This window comes from Desmodus rotundus, chromosome 9 (assembly GCF_022682495.2).
Source record: "Desmodus rotundus isolate HL8 chromosome 9, HLdesRot8A.1, whole genome shotgun sequence".
Taxonomy (NCBI): domain Eukaryota; kingdom Metazoa; phylum Chordata; class Mammalia; order Chiroptera; family Phyllostomidae; genus Desmodus; species Desmodus rotundus.
The window spans coordinates 62,276,830-62,297,788 of NC_071395.1; the positions used below are offsets into that span (position 1 = coordinate 62,276,830).

At 55.3% G+C, this 20,959-nt stretch overlaps 1 protein-coding gene across 7 annotated transcripts in view; it reads left to right on the forward strand.

Annotated features, from left to right (window-relative positions):
* Window positions 1-20,959, forward strand: part of DRC3 (dynein regulatory complex subunit 3) — a 48,009-nt gene that overhangs the window by 26,355 nt on the left and 695 nt on the right. For 6 of the 7 annotated variants that reach the window (XM_071219279.1, XM_071219278.1, XM_053910825.2 and 3 more), the window contains 7 exons: window positions 6,238-6,357; window positions 6,979-7,090; window positions 8,428-8,603; window positions 12,194-12,325; window positions 13,614-13,684; window positions 15,093-15,216; window positions 20,549-20,680. In XM_071219279.1, the coding sequence (XP_071075380.1) occupies window positions 6,238-6,357; window positions 6,979-7,090; window positions 8,428-8,603; window positions 12,194-12,325; window positions 13,614-13,684; window positions 15,093-15,216; window positions 20,549-20,680 (867 nt within the window). The remainder of the gene's footprint in view (window positions 1-6,237; window positions 6,358-6,978; window positions 7,091-8,427; window positions 8,604-12,193; window positions 12,326-13,613; window positions 13,685-15,092; window positions 15,217-20,548; window positions 20,681-20,959) is intronic. The other variant, XM_045198951.3, reaches the window with a different exon arrangement.

The following is a 20,959-nucleotide window of genomic DNA, read 5'->3' on the forward strand; positions in this document are numbered from 1 at the left end:
TCTTTGTCTCCCCATTCTGGCTGCCTCTCTCTAATTGCTTCTGCATTAGGTAGAGCTGCTATGCCTCCCACTCTTGGTATGAGGTCTTACGTAGTAGGTGTCCTGTGGGGCTCAGTGGCACCTGATCACCTAAGCTAGGTGCTCCAGGAATGTCCCTTGTATGGGTTCTGTGAACCCTCCTATGATAGTTGAATCTTGATTGCTGTTGGCTCATCCGGGGGTGGGGTTGACCCCGGGCTGGCCAACTGTGAGGACTGACCCAACCACAGTGAACCACCAGCTGCTGTGCTAGGCTGACCCCGTGAATTAGAATTCACCCCATCAGGGTTTGTGCCTGCCGAGATCCGCCTATGGATGTGCCAGTTGTGGAGCAAATTGGGTCCTATTCTGATGTGGTCTGAATCCTGCCAGCAGGTGTGTTGACTCTGGGGCCTCTTAGGAGGGATCCAGGGCAGGTCATGTTAGGCGCTGCCTGTGACTGGCCCTGGGCCACCTGTTTGGAGTCACAAAGCAGTCCACAGTTTGTGGCTGCCTCTGTTGGGCCTGGGTCTGTGCGGGAGGGGAAATTCACACCAAGGTTGGCTTTCACCAGCACCAAGCCCCATGAGCAGGTCAGCAAAAGGTCCAAGACTCCCCAGCATCTGCTTCTGCCTGCTGGCTGCCTGCTAGGCTCAGTCACTGAAAGGGCCTCTGGCGGTATGTGGGTTGCATGAGGTAGGTTCTCAGTGAGTCACCAGGTAGGGGGGGTGAGTAGTGTTCACTGGACTGAAAAAGATTCACACTTGGCACCAGTGCTGGCACTGGGGCCACTCAGCAACACTCTCAGTGCACAGCAAGGTCAGCCTGCACCGCAGGTGCCTGTGGACCTTTGTGGTGGGCAGGGTCTCCAGGAGTCATTAGGGTGAGGGCAGCAGGGTTCATCAGGCCCTGACAGACCAAGACTAGGCCGTGTGAAGGGAGGGCTCTCTTTGCACAGGACCAGCAGCTCTGGTCGGGCATGTCAGGGAAGAGTGGCCCCTGCCCTGGAGCCACACAGCTCAGTCTCTCCCTCCTGGAGAGCCTCCCAGGAAAGGCCGCACGCAATGAGGGCCACTCTGACCCCCATGCTGGCCATAGCCAGCTCACTTCTGTGTAGTGCATGGCAGGGCAGGGCCACTGGGAGATGGGAGGGTGGGGCTAGTGAATCTCCTGTGGGTTGGTGGGCAGTGCAGCTGGTCAGGGCCAGAGGTTGGGGAAGGGAGTAGCCCCCACCCCAGAGCTACACAACTCAGTCTGTGATACCCGAAGAGTTTGCCTTCAAGAGCCCTCCAAGAAAGTCCACACCACTGGCCCAAACCCTCAGAGCCCTTCTATACTGTCTGATTTTCCTGATGAAGTTGAGGAGACAAAAACGTGAGGGTCAACAGCCATGGCAGAGCCAGGATTCATCCCTACTCTGTACACCCCAGAAACAACATTAACAGCTAACTGTTGTTGTGAACTTATGTGCCAAGCAAATTGCAGTATTTCACCACAACCTGTCAGGCAGGCCCTGCTCTCATCCCCAGCTGGCCAATGGGAGAGCGGTCACAAGTGAGACAACTCACCCAGGGTCACATGGCCACTGCCAGTCAAGTTGGGCACTGACTCAGGCAGTCTAGCAGCAGAGTTTGTGCAGGGCTCTTCCCAGCCAGGGGGCCTTACCCTGTCCACTGCCTGGTCTGTCCACCGCCTACTCTGTCTACTGCCTACTCTGTCCACTGTCCCCTTCTCTCCTACTTCCCCTGTTATAAGCTGGTTCCCTTTCATTTGCTTTTCCTTCTTTGCAGTGTGATCCGTTTGTGGGAATGTCACCACCGGACAAGAGAATCTCCCAATGTGTGAGGCTTGGGCAGCAGGACTGGGATGCCCCTGTGTGTTGGGAGCCAGGGAGACTGAGGACTGTTTGTCCTGCCCCCTGCTTCTCACAGGAAGCTGGTGCCTTCCTGGGAGAGAGGACCCTGTGCTCTGGGCAGGCTGATTGGTGTGTGGAGCTGTGGGAGAGCCCAGGGAAGTAGGGAGAAGGGCTGGACAGCAGATCTCCACACTGATCCTCCTGGTCCTGGGCCGAGGAGCAGAGCCCTGCCCCCAGGCAGACTGCTCTGCTCTCTGAGTTTGGAGCTCTCCACTCGCATTTCGCTCTGATGAAACCATGGGGCTGTACAATTCCAGAGCTCCTCCTAGGCATTCTCTCCTCAGTCCCCAGACGTTTCCACAAAGGGCAGGTAGCACAGCCTGGGCATTCCCACTGTGCTTTGAGGAAACAAAGACTGCTTTCAGGTTTCAGAGACCTGCTTAGAAGCAGCGAGATAAATAATAAGTAAAAAGCCAAGTTCTGGGCTATCTGGTATGGCTTTCTTATCTTCCAGAGGCCCTTTCAGTAACTGAGCCTAACGGGCAGCCAGCAGGCAGAAGCAGATGTTGGGGAGTCTTGGACCTTTTGCTGACCTGCCCCCCGGCTTCATTGCTTTGTTGGGAGGATTGTCCCATAACTGAAAGGCTGTATGTCCGATTCCCAGTCAGGGCACATGCCTGGGTTGCAGGGTCCATCCTGGTCTTGGTGTGTACAATTCCTGGTCCTGGCACTTGTGGGAGGCAACCCATCGATGCTTCTTTCTCAAATTGATGTTTCTCTCTTTCCCTTCCTCTCTCTCTAATGCAGTGGGAAAAAGAAATCCTCAGGTGAGGGTAAAAAAGGAAAAGCCGAGTTCTGCAAAGCAGGGAAACCTGTCCATATTACTGTCCAGCCTGGGGCCAGCCCCAGCCTGCCCCGGCCTCTCGGTGCTGTAGGGGTCAGGCAGCGGGACAGCAGGGCCCCACCACAGGCTGACCATGGGGCCAGGGCAGGTTCTTGGATGCCTCCCAGCTCCAAGAAGCACCCCCACCCCATTTCCGTGAGGCACTTTGAAGTCAAGGCCCTGGGCTGCACCTGCAAGCTGGCCCTCCCTTCAGTCCACCATACAGGACAGGCAGGGGCTGTGAGCTCAGGGGTTCCATGCAGGGAGGGGAGGGACGGGCAGGACAGGCAGTTGCTGTCAGCAGGGCCATGGAGGTGTTTGGAGCTCATCTGATTGAAGATGGAGGCCCAGGGAGAATCCTGAGCAGTTCTCAGCAGAATTCCTGATCTGCTGACTGTTCTGGGGATTAGAGGAAAAGAGAGAGAGATAGGGGAGGCGGGGGCAGGACCCATGGTCCAGCGAGAGAGAAAGAGAGGGAGAGAGAGAGAGAGAGAGAGGGAAAGAGAGAGAAAGGTAGCTTCACTGAGGACAGGGCTGTAGGAATGGAGATAGCAGGAGGGGCTGGATACTAGAAATTTTTCAAAACTTAAACTTATTTATTGAAGTATGACTATGTAAGGGAACGGAATGTAAGCATACAGCTCAATGAATAGCAAGAGATCTTCAGAAGAATTTCAACTCGTGCAGTATACTTGTAAGCTGTTTGCAGCCAAGGCCCATGTTAAGGCATAACATTACGCTAGCATGTGTCCTGACATTGTGTTCGGTTGGAACTGGGCCAGACCTCAGACAGCACAGGGCAGAGGGAGGCAAGCTCAGGCTCTGGGGTTATACAGTTCCCGGGGAAGCCCCTGCCTTCTCTTATAGAGCCAGCACACTTGGAAGGGAGACTGATAGTGAAATCTTCCCACAGATGCATGGAAATGCCAGGAGGGCAGAGCAGGGGCTGAGAGAGATGTACAGGGGCGTTGTTGGTTATTGGGTAGCTTCCCCAAGGAAGTCACCACAGGATGGGCAGGAGATGGATCCACAGGATGGGCAGGAGTTGACTGGGCGAAGCCAGAAAGCAGAGTACATGCAAAGGCCCTGGGTCAGGAGGCAGCACTGTGAGCAGCCCAGTGTCTGGAGCTCAAATGGCTGCAGAGAAGGCTGGGCAGAGGGTAGGCAGGCAGGACCTTGCAGGCCAGAGCAGGAGCTTGTCACTACTCTATGCCCAAGAGTAAGCCATAAAGGGTAAGTGAGGGACTGGCAAAGTCAGATTTGCATTTACCAGATTGCTCTAGTTGCTTGCGGGGAGAGGTGGACAGACTGGACGGTGACAGGGTGCATAGCGGAGGCCAGCTAGGAGGTTGAGGCAGGGGTCCTAGTATTACCAGAAAGGGGACCAGGCCTAGGGTGGGTCTGCCTAGTGCTGGCTGGTAGTGTGTGGGCTCTTGACTTCATGCAGGAAAGAGTTCACAACAGCTCAGGTGATTTTGAGACGTTTATTAAATCATAAACAGTGAAGTAGACAGTGAAACAAGAAAAGGCTTAGGAGAAGCAATGGGAGAGCCCAGGCTGGGCTGCTTTAGCTCACTGGGAAGCCAGAGACAAGGAGCCCTGGGGACAGGTTCAGAGGATCAGCCCCAGGGAGCTGCCACTGAGCACTGCTCCCCTGGTTGCAAGTCTCTTTAGGAGATGCATGCCTGTGGGGGAGAAGAGGGTGGAAAGAAAAAGTGTGGGCCTGCTCCCAGGAGGGAGAGCAAGCTCTGGGTCCTTTGTCTGGAGGGTTTTTAAAGGCTGGGAGTTTAGGGGTGCTCTCAGGGGAGGATCTCAATAGAAGAGTCATCAGCTTTTCCAGGTGTGTCCTTGCAGGGGGCCATTAGTCATCACAGCTGGTCCTGGCCTCACCCACCTGGTTTTGCTGCTATTCTGAGCCTGGAGTTGAAACACAGCTGAGGCCTAGATGTTGTCTCCAGGGAGGTGACCGTCTGTATCAGCTGTGAATTGCTCGGACATTTTGGTCAGCTCTCTGTCTCAGTTTCCCTAGTCCCCTGGCCAAGGGATTTTCTTGGCATCACCTCTTGCATCACAGGCAAGAGATGATGTGACAATCAGGAGGAAGCACGGACAGGCCTGGGCACAGCCTGGGACTGAGGCAAGGGAGGGCTCAAGATGCTCCCAGGTCCCTGGCTTGGGTATGGGCCAGCTGGGGGGCGCTTGCCTCGGCAGAACTCTGGGAGGACAGAGGTACATCTTGGACAGGGCAAGTTGGCAGTGCTCTTGAGGGAGCCAGGGGGCATGAGGCCATCCAGAGCTTAGGTCTGGCACTCACAGTTGGGGTTTGGGCTGGAGGTAAAGACCTGAGTGTTGTCAGAGGACAAAGAACCTTGTACTTGAAGACTACACACCTGAGGTGCATAGAGTGAGCCCAGAAGGGTGAGGACCAAGCCCTAGGGACACCAGCACCCCCTGCAGTCACAGGGGATGAGCTAGGTGGGTGAGGAAGGCAAGCAGGTGGCAGGGCACAGAGCCAAGCGCTGAGACGCTTGTTACCAAGCCTGTGACTCAGGTGACTCACTTTACCCCTCTCCTGTTGTGCATCCGTAAAAGAGAGCCAGAACACCGGCCTTGGGGGCCTCCATTTACCCTATGGCCCCCAGCCTTGGGGTTGTTTCACAGGTCCTTGGCCTGCCTGTGCTGCCTCTGCACCCCTCTTTGTCCTTCCCTAATCTCCCCGAGACACTTGAAAAGGGCTGTTATTGGATGGCTCCCTTGCCAGAGTGAAAGTGAGAGTAAGTTTATGAAAGTTTGGGACAGTGAGGCAAAGGAAGGGCCCCTGGAGACAGGATCAGGGGATAAGCCTGAGATGAGCTGCCATTGCCTGTTGCTCCCCTGGGTGCGGGTCTCGTTGGGACCCTTCAAGCCTGGGATAGAAGAAGCACACGCCTGAGGAAAAGGGGGCATGGGTGTGCTCAACAAAGGCAGCGTGCAGGCGTCCTTTGTCCTGAGGGGTTATCAGTGCTTTCTATAGGCGGGACTTCTAGGGGCGGTCTCAGGGGAAGATCTCAACAGGCTATGCATTAGGTCTCCGGGAGTGTCATTTAGTTTATTGACATATTAAAATGAGCGTGTGGTGGTTAGTTTCATCTGTATCTTGGATAGTCTGGCTCTAACTGTTTTTTGTTATTTATCTCCCTAAGGTGGTTTAAACCACCTGCTCTTAGGTGTCTTTGGTTAGGGAGGATAGAGTCTTGTGATTTGTCAGCTGGATGTTAATTGCTCAGCTCTTCCATCCGTTTGTTCAGCCATTTGTCTCAGTTTCCTCCTTCCACTTGCCAGGGAATTTTCCTAGGTTCTTACTAACCTGCCTCAGGGCCATGAGCTGTTCTCATCCACACCTCTGTCCACTCTTGAGACACCATAGGATGGCAGAGACCAGCGTGGCTCTAAGGGACCAGACTTCTTCTGGTAACAATGTAACTTCCTGTTCCCCCATCAGAAAGGGCTAGCGGAGCTTAAACACCAGTTCAGCATCGACGAGCTGAAGCACCGGGAGAACCTGATTCAGGCCCGGCTGGAGGATGAGCAGGCCCGGCGGGAGGAGCTGGAGGAACACAAGGTATCCTCGCCTGGAGGAGCCCTATTCCCCACCTCTCCCGGCCCTGGCTCCAAGTGCTGCCCACAGGGCACTGGTCAGGCTCCCCAAAGGTCAGTAGGGCCCAAGCCCTCAAAACCTGCCTGGTGATTGAAAAAAGATGCTGTGCGGCCACAACCCAGCTCTGAGGAAGCATGTAAATCGTGCTCCCTCGATGGAGCTTGGTGCTTGCCCCCAGGGCCAGCTCCACCTGAGTCTAGTTCTCACCTGACTTATCTCCTCTGAGGGCCTGGAGAGGTTGTGCTGGAACAATTTGTCAGAGCATCGGTCCTTTTCCTGAATCCCCTAGGCAGTTCCTCATGGTGGCCAGGAAGGTTCAAGTCCAGGCTCAGCATGGCCCTGGCTTCACAACAGAGCCCCTACTGCCTTCCTCCCCACAGTCGCCACTCCTCCTGCCCCTGCAGTCAGATCAAGCCATGTGAATCTGCCCATTTTATGCCTCTGGCCCTCCCCCACAGGTGCCAGACCCCGAGCCCAGCACGTGCCTCCCTGACTTGCCCTCCTCAGAGGGCCAATCGTCCACTCCCTGCAAGGCCCAAGTGCAGGGCCTGAGCTCAGCTATGCCGGTGGCCTCTTCTGATGCAGGCTGCGTTCGTGGAGCACCTGAACGGCCCCTTCCTGTTTGACAGCATGTACGCAGAGGACGTGGAGGGTAACAAGCTGGCCTGCCTGCATGGTGCGGGAGAGCTCCTCGAGGCATATCCTTTCTGGGCCACGGGGGCCTCTCTGGCCAGGCCTGGGCCCAATGGCCGCCGCCTGCCTGCAGCCAGTCCCTTTCCACTCTGGGCCTTGTTTTCCCCAGCTGTCTTTGAGCCCCTGGGAGGTGAGACCTGCACTTCAGAGCACACAGAGCCAAGGACGAGGAGCTGCACGGGGAGTGGTACCTGGCTTACAGAGGGCCCCTGGAGGTCCGGCCCGCAGGGCCTGGGTCTGGTGCTGGACAGTTTGGGTCGGCAGTATTACTGAAGTGTGCATCTGTGGCACTGACCCTCCTTAGCCATGTAGTTATGGTTCCTGCTGCCACTTTGCACATTAGATGGGCGCTGCTCTGTAATCGCATTTTACACTTGGGGAAGCTCACCTTGGAGAGTTTGACTTGTCCCAGGTCACACAGTTAAAAGCTGGGAGTCTAACCCTAGCCTGTGGGGCTAAGAGCTGGAACTCTTTCCCCAGTGGGCTGGAGCCCACAGGGTGTGGCCAGCACTTGCATCAAGGCCATGACTACAGCGGTCAGTCGGTTGGTGTAAACTATAAGCTGAGGGACTCGGGATGGAATTGAGGGGTTCCTGGTCTGAGAGTGCTGAGATGAAGCAACAAGTCAGAGTGCATCTGTGGGACACCATCTCTGAGTAGAAAAACTCACTTTAAACACATAGCATTCCAAGAAGAGTGGGGGAAGGGACAGTCAGGTGTGGGGCTGAGCAGAAGCTGAAGAGCAGGGCTCTGGCTCACACAGACAGGCTCCAGCTGGGTGACCTGGGCTCATGTAGAGGCTGTAGCACCTGCCTGGCCTCAAGGGCCTCCCAAGGACTCTATCCAGTAGATTCTGCCGTGCCCTCGCGTGCAGGTGAGGAGCCCAAGGCCCAGAGACGGGAAGCAGCTTGCCAGGGAGAAGGAGTGGCGGAGGCAGGACTTGAATATGGATGTCTGTGCTCCCAGCCTGCATTCCCCCTACCTCTGCAGTTTCCCTCAGTGTACCTGCGGCCCCTGAAGACAGGCCCTCAACACAGGTGTGCCTTCGAGACAGCACAGCAGAGGCAAAAACACACACATCTTGGCCTGGCTCCCCGTGGTCTCAGGCCCTCCGGTCCCCTGGAATCTCCTTTCTCCTCTGCTCTGCAGCCTTCTGCTGTTTCCCCGCCTCCTTGCCCCCCCTCCACCCCTCCCCACAAAGGTCACGTTCCTGAATCCCTCAGGCCAAGGCTGAAGGTGTCCCAGTCACACCTTACCCTCCAGTCTCCACTGTAGGCTCTTCAAGGGAGCTGCCACCATGTGGCGCCCGAAACAGCCTCAAACTTCCTTAACAGCTGCTAACCTACAAGGACAAATTTGTCATCATCTGCCTGAACATTTTCGAGTATGGACTGAAACAGCAGGAAAAGCGGAAAGTGGAGCTTGACACCTTTAATGAGTGTGTGCAGGAGGCCATCCAGGAGAACCAGGGGCGGGGCAAAAGCAGGATCTCGGAGTTTGAGGAGAAGCACCTGCTGGTAGGCCTGTGCTCCCACCCCTCCCTGCCGCCTGCTCCCTGCACCCACCCTGCAACCCAGAGGGCTGCAGCCCCTGTACCTCTGATGACTCCTGAGGCCCACGGCCTTTGTCCCCATTTGCCAGAGCTGACACAGCTCAGTGGCTGAGCCCAGGTACCGCCTCCCCTGGCACCACCAGCCATAGCTCCTCTGATGGCCAGGGCTGAGCCTGGCTCGGAGCCTGTGGGTCTCCTTCACCTAAAACAGCCCCAGGGTTCAAGGTGACATCATCATCACTATTGAAATGGTGTTATTATTACCACTACTATTATAGCTACTATGTTTTATGAGCCCTGCTCTGGTCCTGGCAGCCAGGCCCCTTCCCTTCCGAAAGGTCAGCTCTACCCTGATGGGAAGCAGGGAGCCTTGGGGTTTTCCGGGGGCACTTGAACTGAGGCTGGGACTTACAGACAAAGAAGAGTTATCCGAGGTGGTGGAGGAAGACGAGGGGGTTCACCAGGGAGGGACCCTGGGGCATGCGGGACCAGCTGGACCCGGGCCATGGAGCCGTGCTCACGCAGGGCTGTGTGTACTCACAGGGGTTGTTTCCTTAGTTAGCATTACTTTGGAAGACCGATTTCTACCCTGCTTTAAGCCATAGCCCTTCTAAGATTCTCAGGAAAGCCACGTGAACACTCACCTGCAGCATCAGGGGCTTCAGGGAGCCCCTGGAGACACTCCAGGTTGAAAACGCCCAACTTAAAGTAGAGCAGAGTCCCCCGATGATGCAAGCTCAGATACAAGGGGGTTGGTGACAGCTGGCGGCAGCACACTGCCCAAGCCCCACTCTCTGGCCCTGTTCTCCCACCCCTGTGCCATGAACCTCACCAACTGGACCCAGGGGGTGAGGAGGGGTGTCGTGCCTTCAACCAGAAGTCAAACCTGTCAGCAAAGGAGCATGTTTGGCTCACATGTGTGTTTTGTTTGGCCTGCAGACGGTTTTAGAATATTTTGAACATCCTGATGACTTTGAAAACCGGAGGATCTCACAGAAAAATTGCGGTTGCTCGCTTCCTGGAGGTAGTTGTCATTAGGGCCCGAGCGACACTGTCTGCTCTGGATGGGCCACTTGTGCAGTCACCCAGGCCCTGTCTGGCATATCCGCCCTGACATTTCTTATCTGGTCCCTGTAGCTACTGGACTTGGGACACCTGGATGTCAGCCAGCTGGCTCCTCCCAAAGCCCCGCATGGGGGCCCGGCCCCTCAGCCACAAATGCTGCCGGGGAGCAGGCATGGGCTGGGCACCGCCAGTGCTGCCCTCCTGCTGCACCAGGCCTTCTTCCCGACCTGCTGCACCTGCTTTAGGCACGGTCTGCATGGTGGCACCCTAAGAGGCTGCCTGGGTTGAGTAGACGGACCTGAGTGCTTCTCTCCAAGGGCTGAGAGCCAGGGTTCTCACGCAGTCAGCAAGGCGATGTCCACTGGGACCTAACAACACGCTGGTGCCAGCCCAGGGGTGTGCCTGGCACTGGTGTTTCTCAGTGCTCCTGGGGCCTCCAGTGCTCAGCTGAGTTGAGCTTACTGTCTTGGAAGCCCACAGACCCCACAGGCCTAAGGAAGCCCCCAGTTCACTGCCTGCACGGGACCTCTCCAAGAGCCGGTCCTGCCCCACTCCCATCACCCCCACTAGACAGGGGCCATCAGAACGCCCCTCCTGGGGCCTAGAAGGGGCTGCTCAGGCAGAGCCCTCACTGGGGACCCTCTGCTGGCCTCCCTTTTCTCACTGGCTCTGCCCCATCTCACAGGACTGAGGTGGGGCCGTGAGATGGGGCAGAGCCAGCATACATATGTGACCAACGGTCCCCGTGTGGTAGAAGCCACTCTAGCGACTAGGTGGTGACCAGCAGTGGAGAGGTGATGCCAGCACAGGCACAGATATGGGGCAAAAATGTGCACAGGGTGCTCAGTCTGCCTCCAACTCCGTGTGTCTGTGCGTATTCTCGTGGCTGTGTGTGCACATGTGTGTACATGATGAATAGTGTGCACTATTCTGCACTTCACTATTTTATCCGTGCAGCTCAGAGATCCTCCTAACACTTGAGTGGCTTGATGCCTTCAATAGTCGTAAAATATCTCATTGCATGGGTGACTCAGAATTTAGTAAGCCAGTCCCTGCTGATGGGCAGTCAGGTTTTCTGCTCTCTTGCTCTTTCAAACAGTGTTGCGGTGGGTCCCTTGGTGCAAGTGTGGCCCTCAGGATGAAGTCCGGGGGGTGCTGTGCATCGCTGCTTTGACTAGTTCGGAGGTCACACCCTCTGCGCTCCGCCCGCTCTCTCGTCAGGCCCTTGGTGGCAAGCTCTCGTCTTTGCTGGCCTTACAGGAGTATATGTTTATTTTCTCGGACGTGGGAGTGAACACCACGTCTTTTACAAACATTTGTATTTTTTATTTGTGAGCTCTTCTCATAATACGTTCTTACCTGTTTTTCTGTTTGGTATTTCTCTTTCTCTATCTCTACTTCTCTTTTTTTTAAAAAAAATTATGACTTTGTCAGAGCATTTTATAGATTGAGAAATTAGCCCTGAGTCAGTGAAATAAGTTGCAAATCATTTTCCCAGTTTGATTTTTATCTTATCATTTTGTCTATGGTGCTTTTACCATTCAGAATATTAAAAATTTTTATGTAATAGAATTTATCAGTCTCCTGGTTATGCTTAGAAAGGACTTCTCCACTTTGAAATTATTTATTGAAAAAACCCATTTTTTTCTAGTACTTTTATGGCTTTATTTTTTACATTTAAGTCTTTGTTCTGTCAGGAATTTACTTTCATGTAAGGTTTGAGGTAGGGGTTGAGCCTGGTTTTTCCCCAGCTGTAAGTATCATTCACACACCGCGCCCCCAGTCGTGTCCAGTTACTCTTCCCTCACAGCTAATACCAAACACCAACAAAAAGAAGCTGACATTGTATCAAGTGGCCAAGTGTCCAGGCCCTAACAAAGGGCTGGTATTCAGCACTGTACGCGGCCCTAGGGTGCTCTACAGTCTGTGAACACCCTCCACTCCAAATGGGCTTGCTCTGTTTGCCGCTAGCACCCTTGGCCCCCCGGAGGAGTTCTGTGTGGGTGCACCACTTTCCACAGACTGAGCCTGTCTCACGTTCCCGGCATCTCCCCCTGCCTGGGGCCTGTCGCAGGCCCACTATCTGAGCCTTCATGAGTCCAGCCCCCACTGTGAGCCATGGCCCCACACCCACCACCTGACCCCCAGGGCTCCAGGAAGCAGGGGTTCTCTCCCATTTGGTTGCAGAAACTGAATCTTAGAAAGTACAAAGGGCTCATTCACAGTCCTGTTGCTAATAAGTGACTCAGAGAGGAGTCAAATGCAAGTTTGTCAGACTCTGAAGCCACCTCCAGTAAAAACCCAAGCATCTGCTCTGATGGCCTTGAGGCCTGGAGAGGGGATTAGCTTCTACGAACTCACAGGGCTGCCTCTCAAGCCTGGGCAGTCCAAACCCAGAGCCCAGGTTCCTACCCACAAAACCGCATTGTCACCTGTCATTAACAAATTACAATCAGTGATTGATCCCTAAAGCACAGGCTTTGTTTCCAGAGTTTAAGTGCCATCCGAGATGAGTCCGAACTGAGCAACCTTGAGAAGAAGATAGCGGAGTGCAGCAAGGACATCAGTGAGCTGTTCAGTGCGCTCATGACCCTAGAGATGCAGCTGGTGGAGCAGCTGGAGGTGAGGCTGGGGCCCTGGGCACAGACTTGAATGACCGTGCACTGCCAGGCTCGTTTGAACAAAGCTGCCCATGCAGCTGCAAAACCACCCTCAAGCAGGAGCCTTTCCAGGCTCTCCTCTGCTGGGGAGGCCTAGAGTGATGGTTTCCTGCTGATTGGCCCCGGGTTCGCCTTTAATACAGAGCAAGTGATGCTTGGGCAGCAGGACAGGTGAGCTCATTCATTTGGAATGCCTCCATCCCAGGACCTCCTCAAGTAGGGAGACCCCCTCCTCAGCACTGCAGAACTCCCCAGAACCCAGGCACAGCTATGCTGGTGTTATGGTCACGTTCTTGCGCAACACCCAAAAGCCTTTGAGCGCAGTCGTGCTTTTCAGTGACACTGTTTTTATTCGTCACAACAGTGTTCACATGCGTCTATAATATGTGCAATTGGCTCGGCTTGCAGACCATCTTCACGCTCGCGCAGACTCCGCACATTTGTGCCCCCTGTGGCCCTGGGTTCTAGTGGATTGGGGGCAGGACCCACCCTGGGGCCCACACAGTTGGAGGCTTCACAGTGCATCATCTGCTGTTGTTCCCTCCATCAACATCAAGTCCCACTTAGGCATTGGCTACCTTGCTAAGCACCGGGATGCAGCTATGCTGGGGCTCCCTCAGGGTGCGGACGATCTGGGGTAATGGCCAGGCAGCTTGCAGAGCATTGTGTGTGAAGTGACCTCTTTATACTTCACCACAAACTCCAGGAGAAAGACCCTACACAGGAAGCCCATTGCACGGATGAGGAGGCTGAGGCCCAGGGAGGTCAGAGACCTTCCCAGAGTTACACATGGTGGTGGGGCTGGGGCACTGACCGGGGCATCTGGCTCTTACTGGTCCCCTCCCTGTTTCTCTGGAGGTGAGAGAGACACCACTGAGGGCCATAAGAAAGGGGAGGCTCTGTGTGTGTGCTGGGGGCATGGGTTAAGACCAGGCCCAGGGCTGTTGGCAGAGGGAACAGGCAGAGGCCTGGAGAAAGCGTTGCATCAAACATTCGAGGGGTCGTGAGTGAACCAACATGGCCAGGGGGTGATGGAGCTGTGGGGGCAAGGTCAGGAGGGCAAAGCGGGGTCACTTCATAAACACTGACCAGGGAAAGCCACGATGGCTGGTCCTGACCTTGAAGGTCTGTGACTAGAGGAGGTGCCGGCCATGTTGTAGGCTAGGTGCCTAGCCTTTGGCTCTGAGGCTAGGCCAGTCAAGGTCATGTCTAAATATGCATGTTAACTGTGTTTTTTTTATCATTTCTAGGAGACTATAAACATGTTTGAAAGGAACATCATTGACTTGGTGGGGCTCTTTATTGAAAACGTCCAAAGCTTATATCCTTTCCTTGGAGGCCTTCTGTGGAGAGGCGCCACTGGGCCCAGGGGCAGGGCAAGTATCCTGGCCCTCACTGTGGCCCCCCTGCCTGCAGAGGGGGCCAGGGCAGAGGCTCCTGCAGCTTTAACAAAAGGCAGGGAAGGGTACCCCTCGGTCCCAAACTAACCAGGATGCCACTGAGTGGGATTCCCTCCCTGGTGGCCACTGGTGGGGGTGCGTGCCTGCCCTGCCACGGCCGCCAGTGCTCTCACATGTTGGCAGAGACAGGCACAGTGCGCCACTTTGCTTCTTAGCAGAAATAGCTTTACAGGAAGACCCATACCTCCATCAAGATGATACTGAAGTCATCACAGGACCTTAATGAGTGGGAATCTCCACCTTTGAAATTGGAGGCATGGAAAACCTCTAGTTTTCCAGCAAGGGAAAAAGCTCACCTTCAGAGGGTGGAAGTTTGGCAACGACTTCAAGTGTTCAAAGAATGTTCCCGGGTCCGAGCTTTGTTCTTGTAACCCTCGCAGGGCTGCTGTTCTGGGGGAGGCGGGGGAGTGGGGGATGAAGGCATGGTTTGCAATAGAAGTTTTGGAACATTTCTTCTCAAATGCTTAACACTCAAGGGGACCCCACACCCCAGAATCCCCACCTGCCCTCTTTGTTGCAGGTCTACATGCTGGGGGTGGGACAACTGGGACAACCTCCAAGTTGAGGACACTGATACATTATTCATAATGAGCCAGCCAGGTTAATTTTCTGGGTCAGGAGCCAACATTTGGGGGATGACCAACCCTCTGCCACCTGAACTCAGCCGTCTGGTTTGGGGCAAACTGCTGTGTTCCCCCCCTGAAGTAGTCCCTGGCCTGCCCTCCTGGCCCAAAGTCCCACAGGGAAAGGGAAGTGACAGAGGCAGGGAGTGAGTAGCAGCTGAACTAGAGCCATGGCTGGCAGTATCCTGGAGGGAGGGCCCACTGAGGAAGGGCTTGAGGGGCTGGGTGGAAATGTGGGGAGAACTAGCAGACAGAGGAAGCGGCCTGGGCGAAGGTCCGGAGGGAAGAGTCAGACTCAAGGGGCTTCAGAGGCCCTCAGGCTACAGCAGAGCAGGGAAGCTCATGGAGAGGAGAGGGGCCTGTTCATACACTACAGCCCTCTCTGGCCACTGTGGGGAGAAAGGGTGAGAGCCAAGACTAGGGCTCAGTCTTCTGTCAAGTGAGGAGGCAGTGGGATGGAGGGACCCTTGGGAGCCCAGGGCCAATGGCCAGTGATAGCCAGGTGTGTGCATGGGGCAGGTGCAGGCAGGATGGCCTTGGGCTTGGTGCTTGAAGGCAATTATGCACTGGCCCTTAGGAGTGTTCCTCATCCTGCAGCCATGGCTGGCCTGCTCCAGCCCTGGCCTTTGCTTAACTCCCACCACACGATGGCACAGTGTCGGGACCTGGAGAACCACCACCACGAGAAGCTCCTGGAGATTGCCATCAGTGCCCTTGAGAAGATGGTCAAAGGCGAGCTGGACGAGGACCTGCCCGATGAGGTCCGCGCGGTAAGTGGGGTGGGCGCAGGGGTGGGGGGAGGTGCTGGGGCCAGGCAGAGTCCAGTCCAGCTCTGTGGCTCCAGGAAGCCTGAAAATCTTGGGCCTCAGTTTGCTCATCTGCAGAAGGCAATAATACGCCCCTTTGTAGGGTGGTCAGCAGGTGAAAAAGGCAAACAAAACACTTGGTGGGGGACTCAGTGGGGCTCAAGTACAGAGAAGCTCATAAAGTCTCAACTACCTAGAAAGAGATTGGTTTCCAAAAGGTCATTCCTGTGGGGCTTCTGGCACTTTCTGGGAGAGGCAGTTAAAATAGAAGCTAAGATCTGAAATTTCCCCCAAAGGCCTTCTTAACCCTTGAGTCTCTAGGATGAGTACCTACCCGTCCCTGCCCCCCGCCCGCACCCCCTATACCCCCTCCTCTGCTGCTAGCTCTGTTTCTGATTCAGCACGATGCCTCCAACTTGCCACCAGAGCACCCAGTGATGAAGGGTCACAGGCCAGCAGGCACAGCCTGGGCCCCCAGCCCTCTGGGTAGCCCACACTGTGTCAGGAGCAGTGTGAGCTGTGTCTCTGAAGACCCATCGATGACACAGACAGGCTCAGGCTCAGACACTTTCCTGTCAGGGGCCTTTCATTCCCTGGTTCACTGTAGCCTCAGGCTGTCCTCTCCGCCCCCATGCTGTCAGCAAGTCCTGCCACCACTGGCCCGTGCATGGACACTGGCCTCCCTCCCACTCGCCCTGCAGGCCGCTCTCCACACAGGTGCCAGAGAGCCCCAGAAAAACCCAGCCACAATGCCCTCCAGTGGCTCCCTGGACTCCTTGAGAACACTATTCCTTCTACCCTGCAGGCCAGGCCTGCTGCCCTTCCACCGCCTTTCCTGGCCCCTGGCCTTGGAGCAACGCCCACATCTCCAGGGCTCACTCCTTCCAGATGATGTTCTTCCAGCAGACATGATCTTCCCTTGGGTTTCCATGTGTCTGGATTGTCCTTGTCATTCAGTGCTCAGCCTAAATGCCAGCTCCTTGGAGAGGCCGTCCCTCACCACCTTCCTGGAAAACCCTGGTCTGTCATAGACCTCACCTGCCATCATCAGAGCCCTTATCCCAGGTTCAAGCTCTCTGGTTTACGTTGCCTTGTTTCTGTGACTATTCATACTACATGTAGGAAAGGCAGAGATGGCCTCCTCCCCACCATGTTCCTCCCCAGGGTGGGCAGTGGCACATGGCCCAGCCGAGGTGCCAGGATCCCACTAGCTAGTGTGGGCTAAGTCTGATGGACGCTGAGACCAGCAGCCCCTACTCCCGCAGCCTCTGTCCGGGCTGAGACAGACGCCCAGCACAGAAGCATGGAGGCAGGGCCACTCACTGAGTCACCAGCCTTCCCTCCCTAAACACCCACGAAATGCTGTTGTTGTTGACATAGGAAGAGGCCACCTTCCCCCGCCCTGCAGGGAGACTGTGTCTGAGGGCCCTGTGGGAGCCCCCCAGATGGATAACCAAGAGGTGGGCAGAATTTCCTCATGGCATAGCTGCCAGCTCTGTGGCACCCAGCAGGCACAGGACTGAAACCTGCTTCCTCCCTGATGACTGGGACACAGAAAAAGGTGGCCTAAAGGTCAGTGGTAGACAAGCAGGCAGGCTGGTGCTTCCTGTGGCTGCCCTCTTTCCTAGCAGATGCTCTGCCTGGTGCCACCTCACACCTGCTTCTGGGCTCCAGAAACACTGAGTGCCTGCTGACTGGGCGGGGCCGGCCCCAGTGCACCGCAGTGCAGAGCACTGCCCCGGGGCTTGTGTGGCCTCGGGGCTGTCAGCGCCCCCATCTGCAGCTGGGGGAACTGGGAAGGACTGGGCCTCAGTGCAGTTAAGGTAACTGCCCAAGGTGACACCTCCTGTGAGGACCAGGGTCTGGACTCAGGCTAGTCTGAGAGAGGCAGAGCCCTGGCCATGGATGCAGGGCTGGCCCTGGGCCCCCACTGCAGATCGCTTGGGTGTACCAGCTTGCCTATGGCCCAGCACTACGGTAATGGGGTTCTCCCTCTCAGCTAAGGGCTCCTGGGAGCTCTCACAGGGTTGGTGTCCAGTGCCACCCTTTTAAGGCCTGTTAGTGGACAGCCAGCAGGACCCACTGGACGCCTTTCCCTCTACAGGCCAGTGTAAGCCTCTGGCCTTTCAGGACCGTGTGCAGTTGCAGCTAGGGACATTTCCAGGACCCCACACTGTTTGTGTCTCCTTAGAGTTAAGCGACAAAGTGCGGTGCACTGCTCTCAGGGAGAAAAGCATGCCCTGACTGTCAAACGCAATAGCAACACAAATAACTGACAGTGCCCGAGGGCCTCCCGTGGTCCAGCTGGCTGAGAGGCACTGGACACGTATCTGTTCTTTTCACCAACACAGTAATATCAGAACCATTATGACTCCCTTGTACATATGAGGAAACTGAGGCACAGAAATTAGAAATAACCCATCTAAGACACAAAGCATGTAAGCGGTAGAGTTATGATTTGAGCACAGGCAGTTCAACTCAAAGCCTTCAACCAAGTGCCCACTGAGCCTGTACCAAGATGGGGGTGTTCAGACGAGGGAACAGGGCCTTTGGCTGAAAAAAGTCTGCCTTCTGGTAGGTAATTACCAATGGGTATATCATGGTAAAGAGTCACACTGATGAGGGCCTCTTTAAAACCCTCCTTCAGCAGCGTGATTTGTGACCAGCTTGTGCCATGCTTAGGGCCAAAGCTGTGTTTCAAAGCCCAGAGCCCATGTGCTCAGGGAGAGAACCCGGCGCTGGCAGGGAGGGAGGCCCTGATGGTGCAGGCTGCATGGCTGCCTGCTCAAGGTCAGGAGGCTGTGAGCGGTCTGCTGCCTTCCACAGGGCCCCAGGCCCAGAGCCAGCCTGGTGCTGCAGGGAGCAGCTGCTGCATTCAGGGGGCAGCAGGCGGCCAGACGGGCCCTGCAGTTGGGAGCATCCCTGTGAGTATCCAGCTGCAAGGCAGGCGGGAGGGGCTTGTGAGGCTCCAGGGAGTCTGCTAATTGACAGTGGGTGTGGCACACGTCAGCAGCCCCAGGACAAGACCCTGGCTGAGACCTGAAGGCTCCGTCTTGGAAGGGGGGTTGGCAGCACAGGGCACTGCCCCTCTGGCCAAGCAGGGACTGGGAAGGGTGGGATCCCTGTGCCTTTCTCTGTGGTGGAGGGGCTGCAATGTCATCCAGGTGCCCAGGATGGGTGTGGTGGAATGATCTGATCCCGCAGGGGCATGGGGCAACAAATCCTCAAGCCACCAGCATCTAGGAGGGCCTGGGGAGGGCACCAGCTATGCCCTCCTCAAAAGCTTCCCCCAACACCACCAAGAAATCAATTTAAAAGAAATGTGTCTTTAGGGCTCCTGAGCCACCCCACCCTGCTTTGTGGGCCTCGGGGCCATAAAGATATGCAGAAATGGGAGGGGAACCTTGAATAGTCTACCCGTAAGAGCTGTTTTAAAGGCACACTGATGTAGCCACCATTCCAGGCCACCTGGAGTCCAGAAACAACTCAAAACTTGTATTTTAAAGTCATTTCTTTAAACTAGATTCCTTTCAATTGTGTTTTTCAAATGCCAGTTTTTTAATAACCAATTCTTACCATGTCCCTTCTAAGCAGACTTCACTTCCCACAGCTTCCAAAGCTGTCTTCAGCATATTTGAACTTTGGGGGATGATTTCTCTTGGTTTAGGAGGTCAGCTGTGACCCGCTTTAAAAAAACAAAGAATGAGGACCTCCGCATGCCGGGTTGGTGGTGTGGTTGTGTCTCTACAGTAGCCGCTCCAGGGCGTGACCTGAAGCTCATGGGCTGGCAGGTTGTGTGTGTCTTTGGTCCACACAAATGTCCCTGGTCCACACAACCCCTCCCAGAGCCTGGCCTTGGAGGAGGATCTTCCTGACTTCTTGCTGTTTCTTCCATGTGACAGTGCTCCTGGCTCCCCGATACCCTACTCCCCACATCAGCTGGCTCAGCTTTTCCACACGGGGCTCTGTGCAAAAGCAGCATTCCATACAAGAGTGACAGGTATTACTCTGAAGAGAAGTCTGTGGCCAAATATGAGTTCAAAGAGCTTATTTTCTGCCGGACTCTGCAGAGCCGTCCCTGCAGAGACACTCTGTGCAGGTAGCATCCAGGAGGGACCATACACACTACCAAGTGTATTTGACCAAAGAAGACTGTTTTTTTACAGAAATACTAACCTCTCAGGATTCCCCAGGGTGTATTTTGGAGACTGCTACACGGAAGGAAGAAGCGAGCGTGCGCCCACTCGCAGTCCTCCCCTCAGCGCAGTGCCTCCGGCTCTGGGCTGTCCAGCTACCCAGGCATCCCCTCCCCGGCAGCCGGGCTGCTGGCTCAGGACACGCCAGCCCTGCACTGCTTGGGGGGAACGATGGCTCTGCTTGATTTCCATCTGTGCCGGGCACACGACAGCCAGTGTGAGCACCTAGAACCAGCCAGGCCTAGTAGAGGGAGGTCATTTCCAACACCTTTTTACAAGGCAGAAAACAAGGTCAGAAATGCAAGGAGGCAGGAGACACCAAGTGCAACACGAGGCTTGATTTGGTTGACATGAGCAGCAGTGGAGAAGCAATGTGGGGGGAACACCCGTCTGTTTATATTTAGTTAGTTATTTTTTATCCCTGCCCGAGGACATGCTTTTTGATTTTAGAGGAAGAGAGGGAGAGAAACATCGACAGTTGCCTCTTATACACACCCCAGCTGGGGACCAAACCCGCAACCTAGGTATATGCCTCACCAGGAATCAAACCCGCAACTTTTCAGTTTGCAGGACACCACCAAACCCACCGAGCCCCACTGGCCAGGGGAAGGAGCACCCCTCTTTGCAGGGCCCTCTTGCCCTCAGAGCAGCCATGAGACCCTCAGCCAGTCTCACGCCCCCCACCCAGTCTGCCAGCATCTGGGTGGGTTGTGCTTGAGGGTAACCGAGAGAGAGCCACTGTGAAAACCACTGTGAGAGCCGATGTCCCAAGTGGCATCACCCCTGGGGGGCTGCTTTCTCCCTGCAGAAAACATGCTCTGAACTAGGACTACAGTCCGTGCCCTGGTGGACCCTTTCCCCAGGACACTCACCACTGCTCGGGGCGGGGAGGGCTGTCAGCAGAAGGTGTGCTGTGAGGAAAGTGCGCACCCGCAAAGGCCGGCTCTCCCCTGGGCGCCGGGCAGTGGCCCGCTCGGTGCTGCCTCCACCGTGGGGGGGGGGGGGGGGGGGTCTCTCACGTGTGCCTTCCTCTTCGGCACGCTGACATGTGCTCAGCGAGTCACAAGACACACTTGATCGTGTAACCTTTTGCTCCGCAGCTTTTTGTGGACAAAGACACGGTTGTCAATGCTGTTGGGTCATCACATGACATCCACCTCCTGAAGATTGACAATCGAGAAGATGAGCTGGTGACCAGGGTCAACTCCTGGTGTACACATTTAGTGGACAAGGTGAGTAAATGTCCCCGGCCCAGCAGGCTGCACCCGCTCCTCGAGCTGCCAGCCAGGGGGAAACGGGAAATCTTCCTTAGAGAGTGCATGCTTTTGTAATAAGAAATGAAGAAGTAAAATTAAGGATTGTAGAATCCTACACTGAAGACTTCATGTTACCCATTCAGACTTTAAAACCTATTGCTTCATCGTTTTTCTCTTACCTCAAATCTATAGATGGATAGGGCAGAACATGAGAACTACTTTTCCTTCCCCAAACTGGACTCCACGAAAGACATT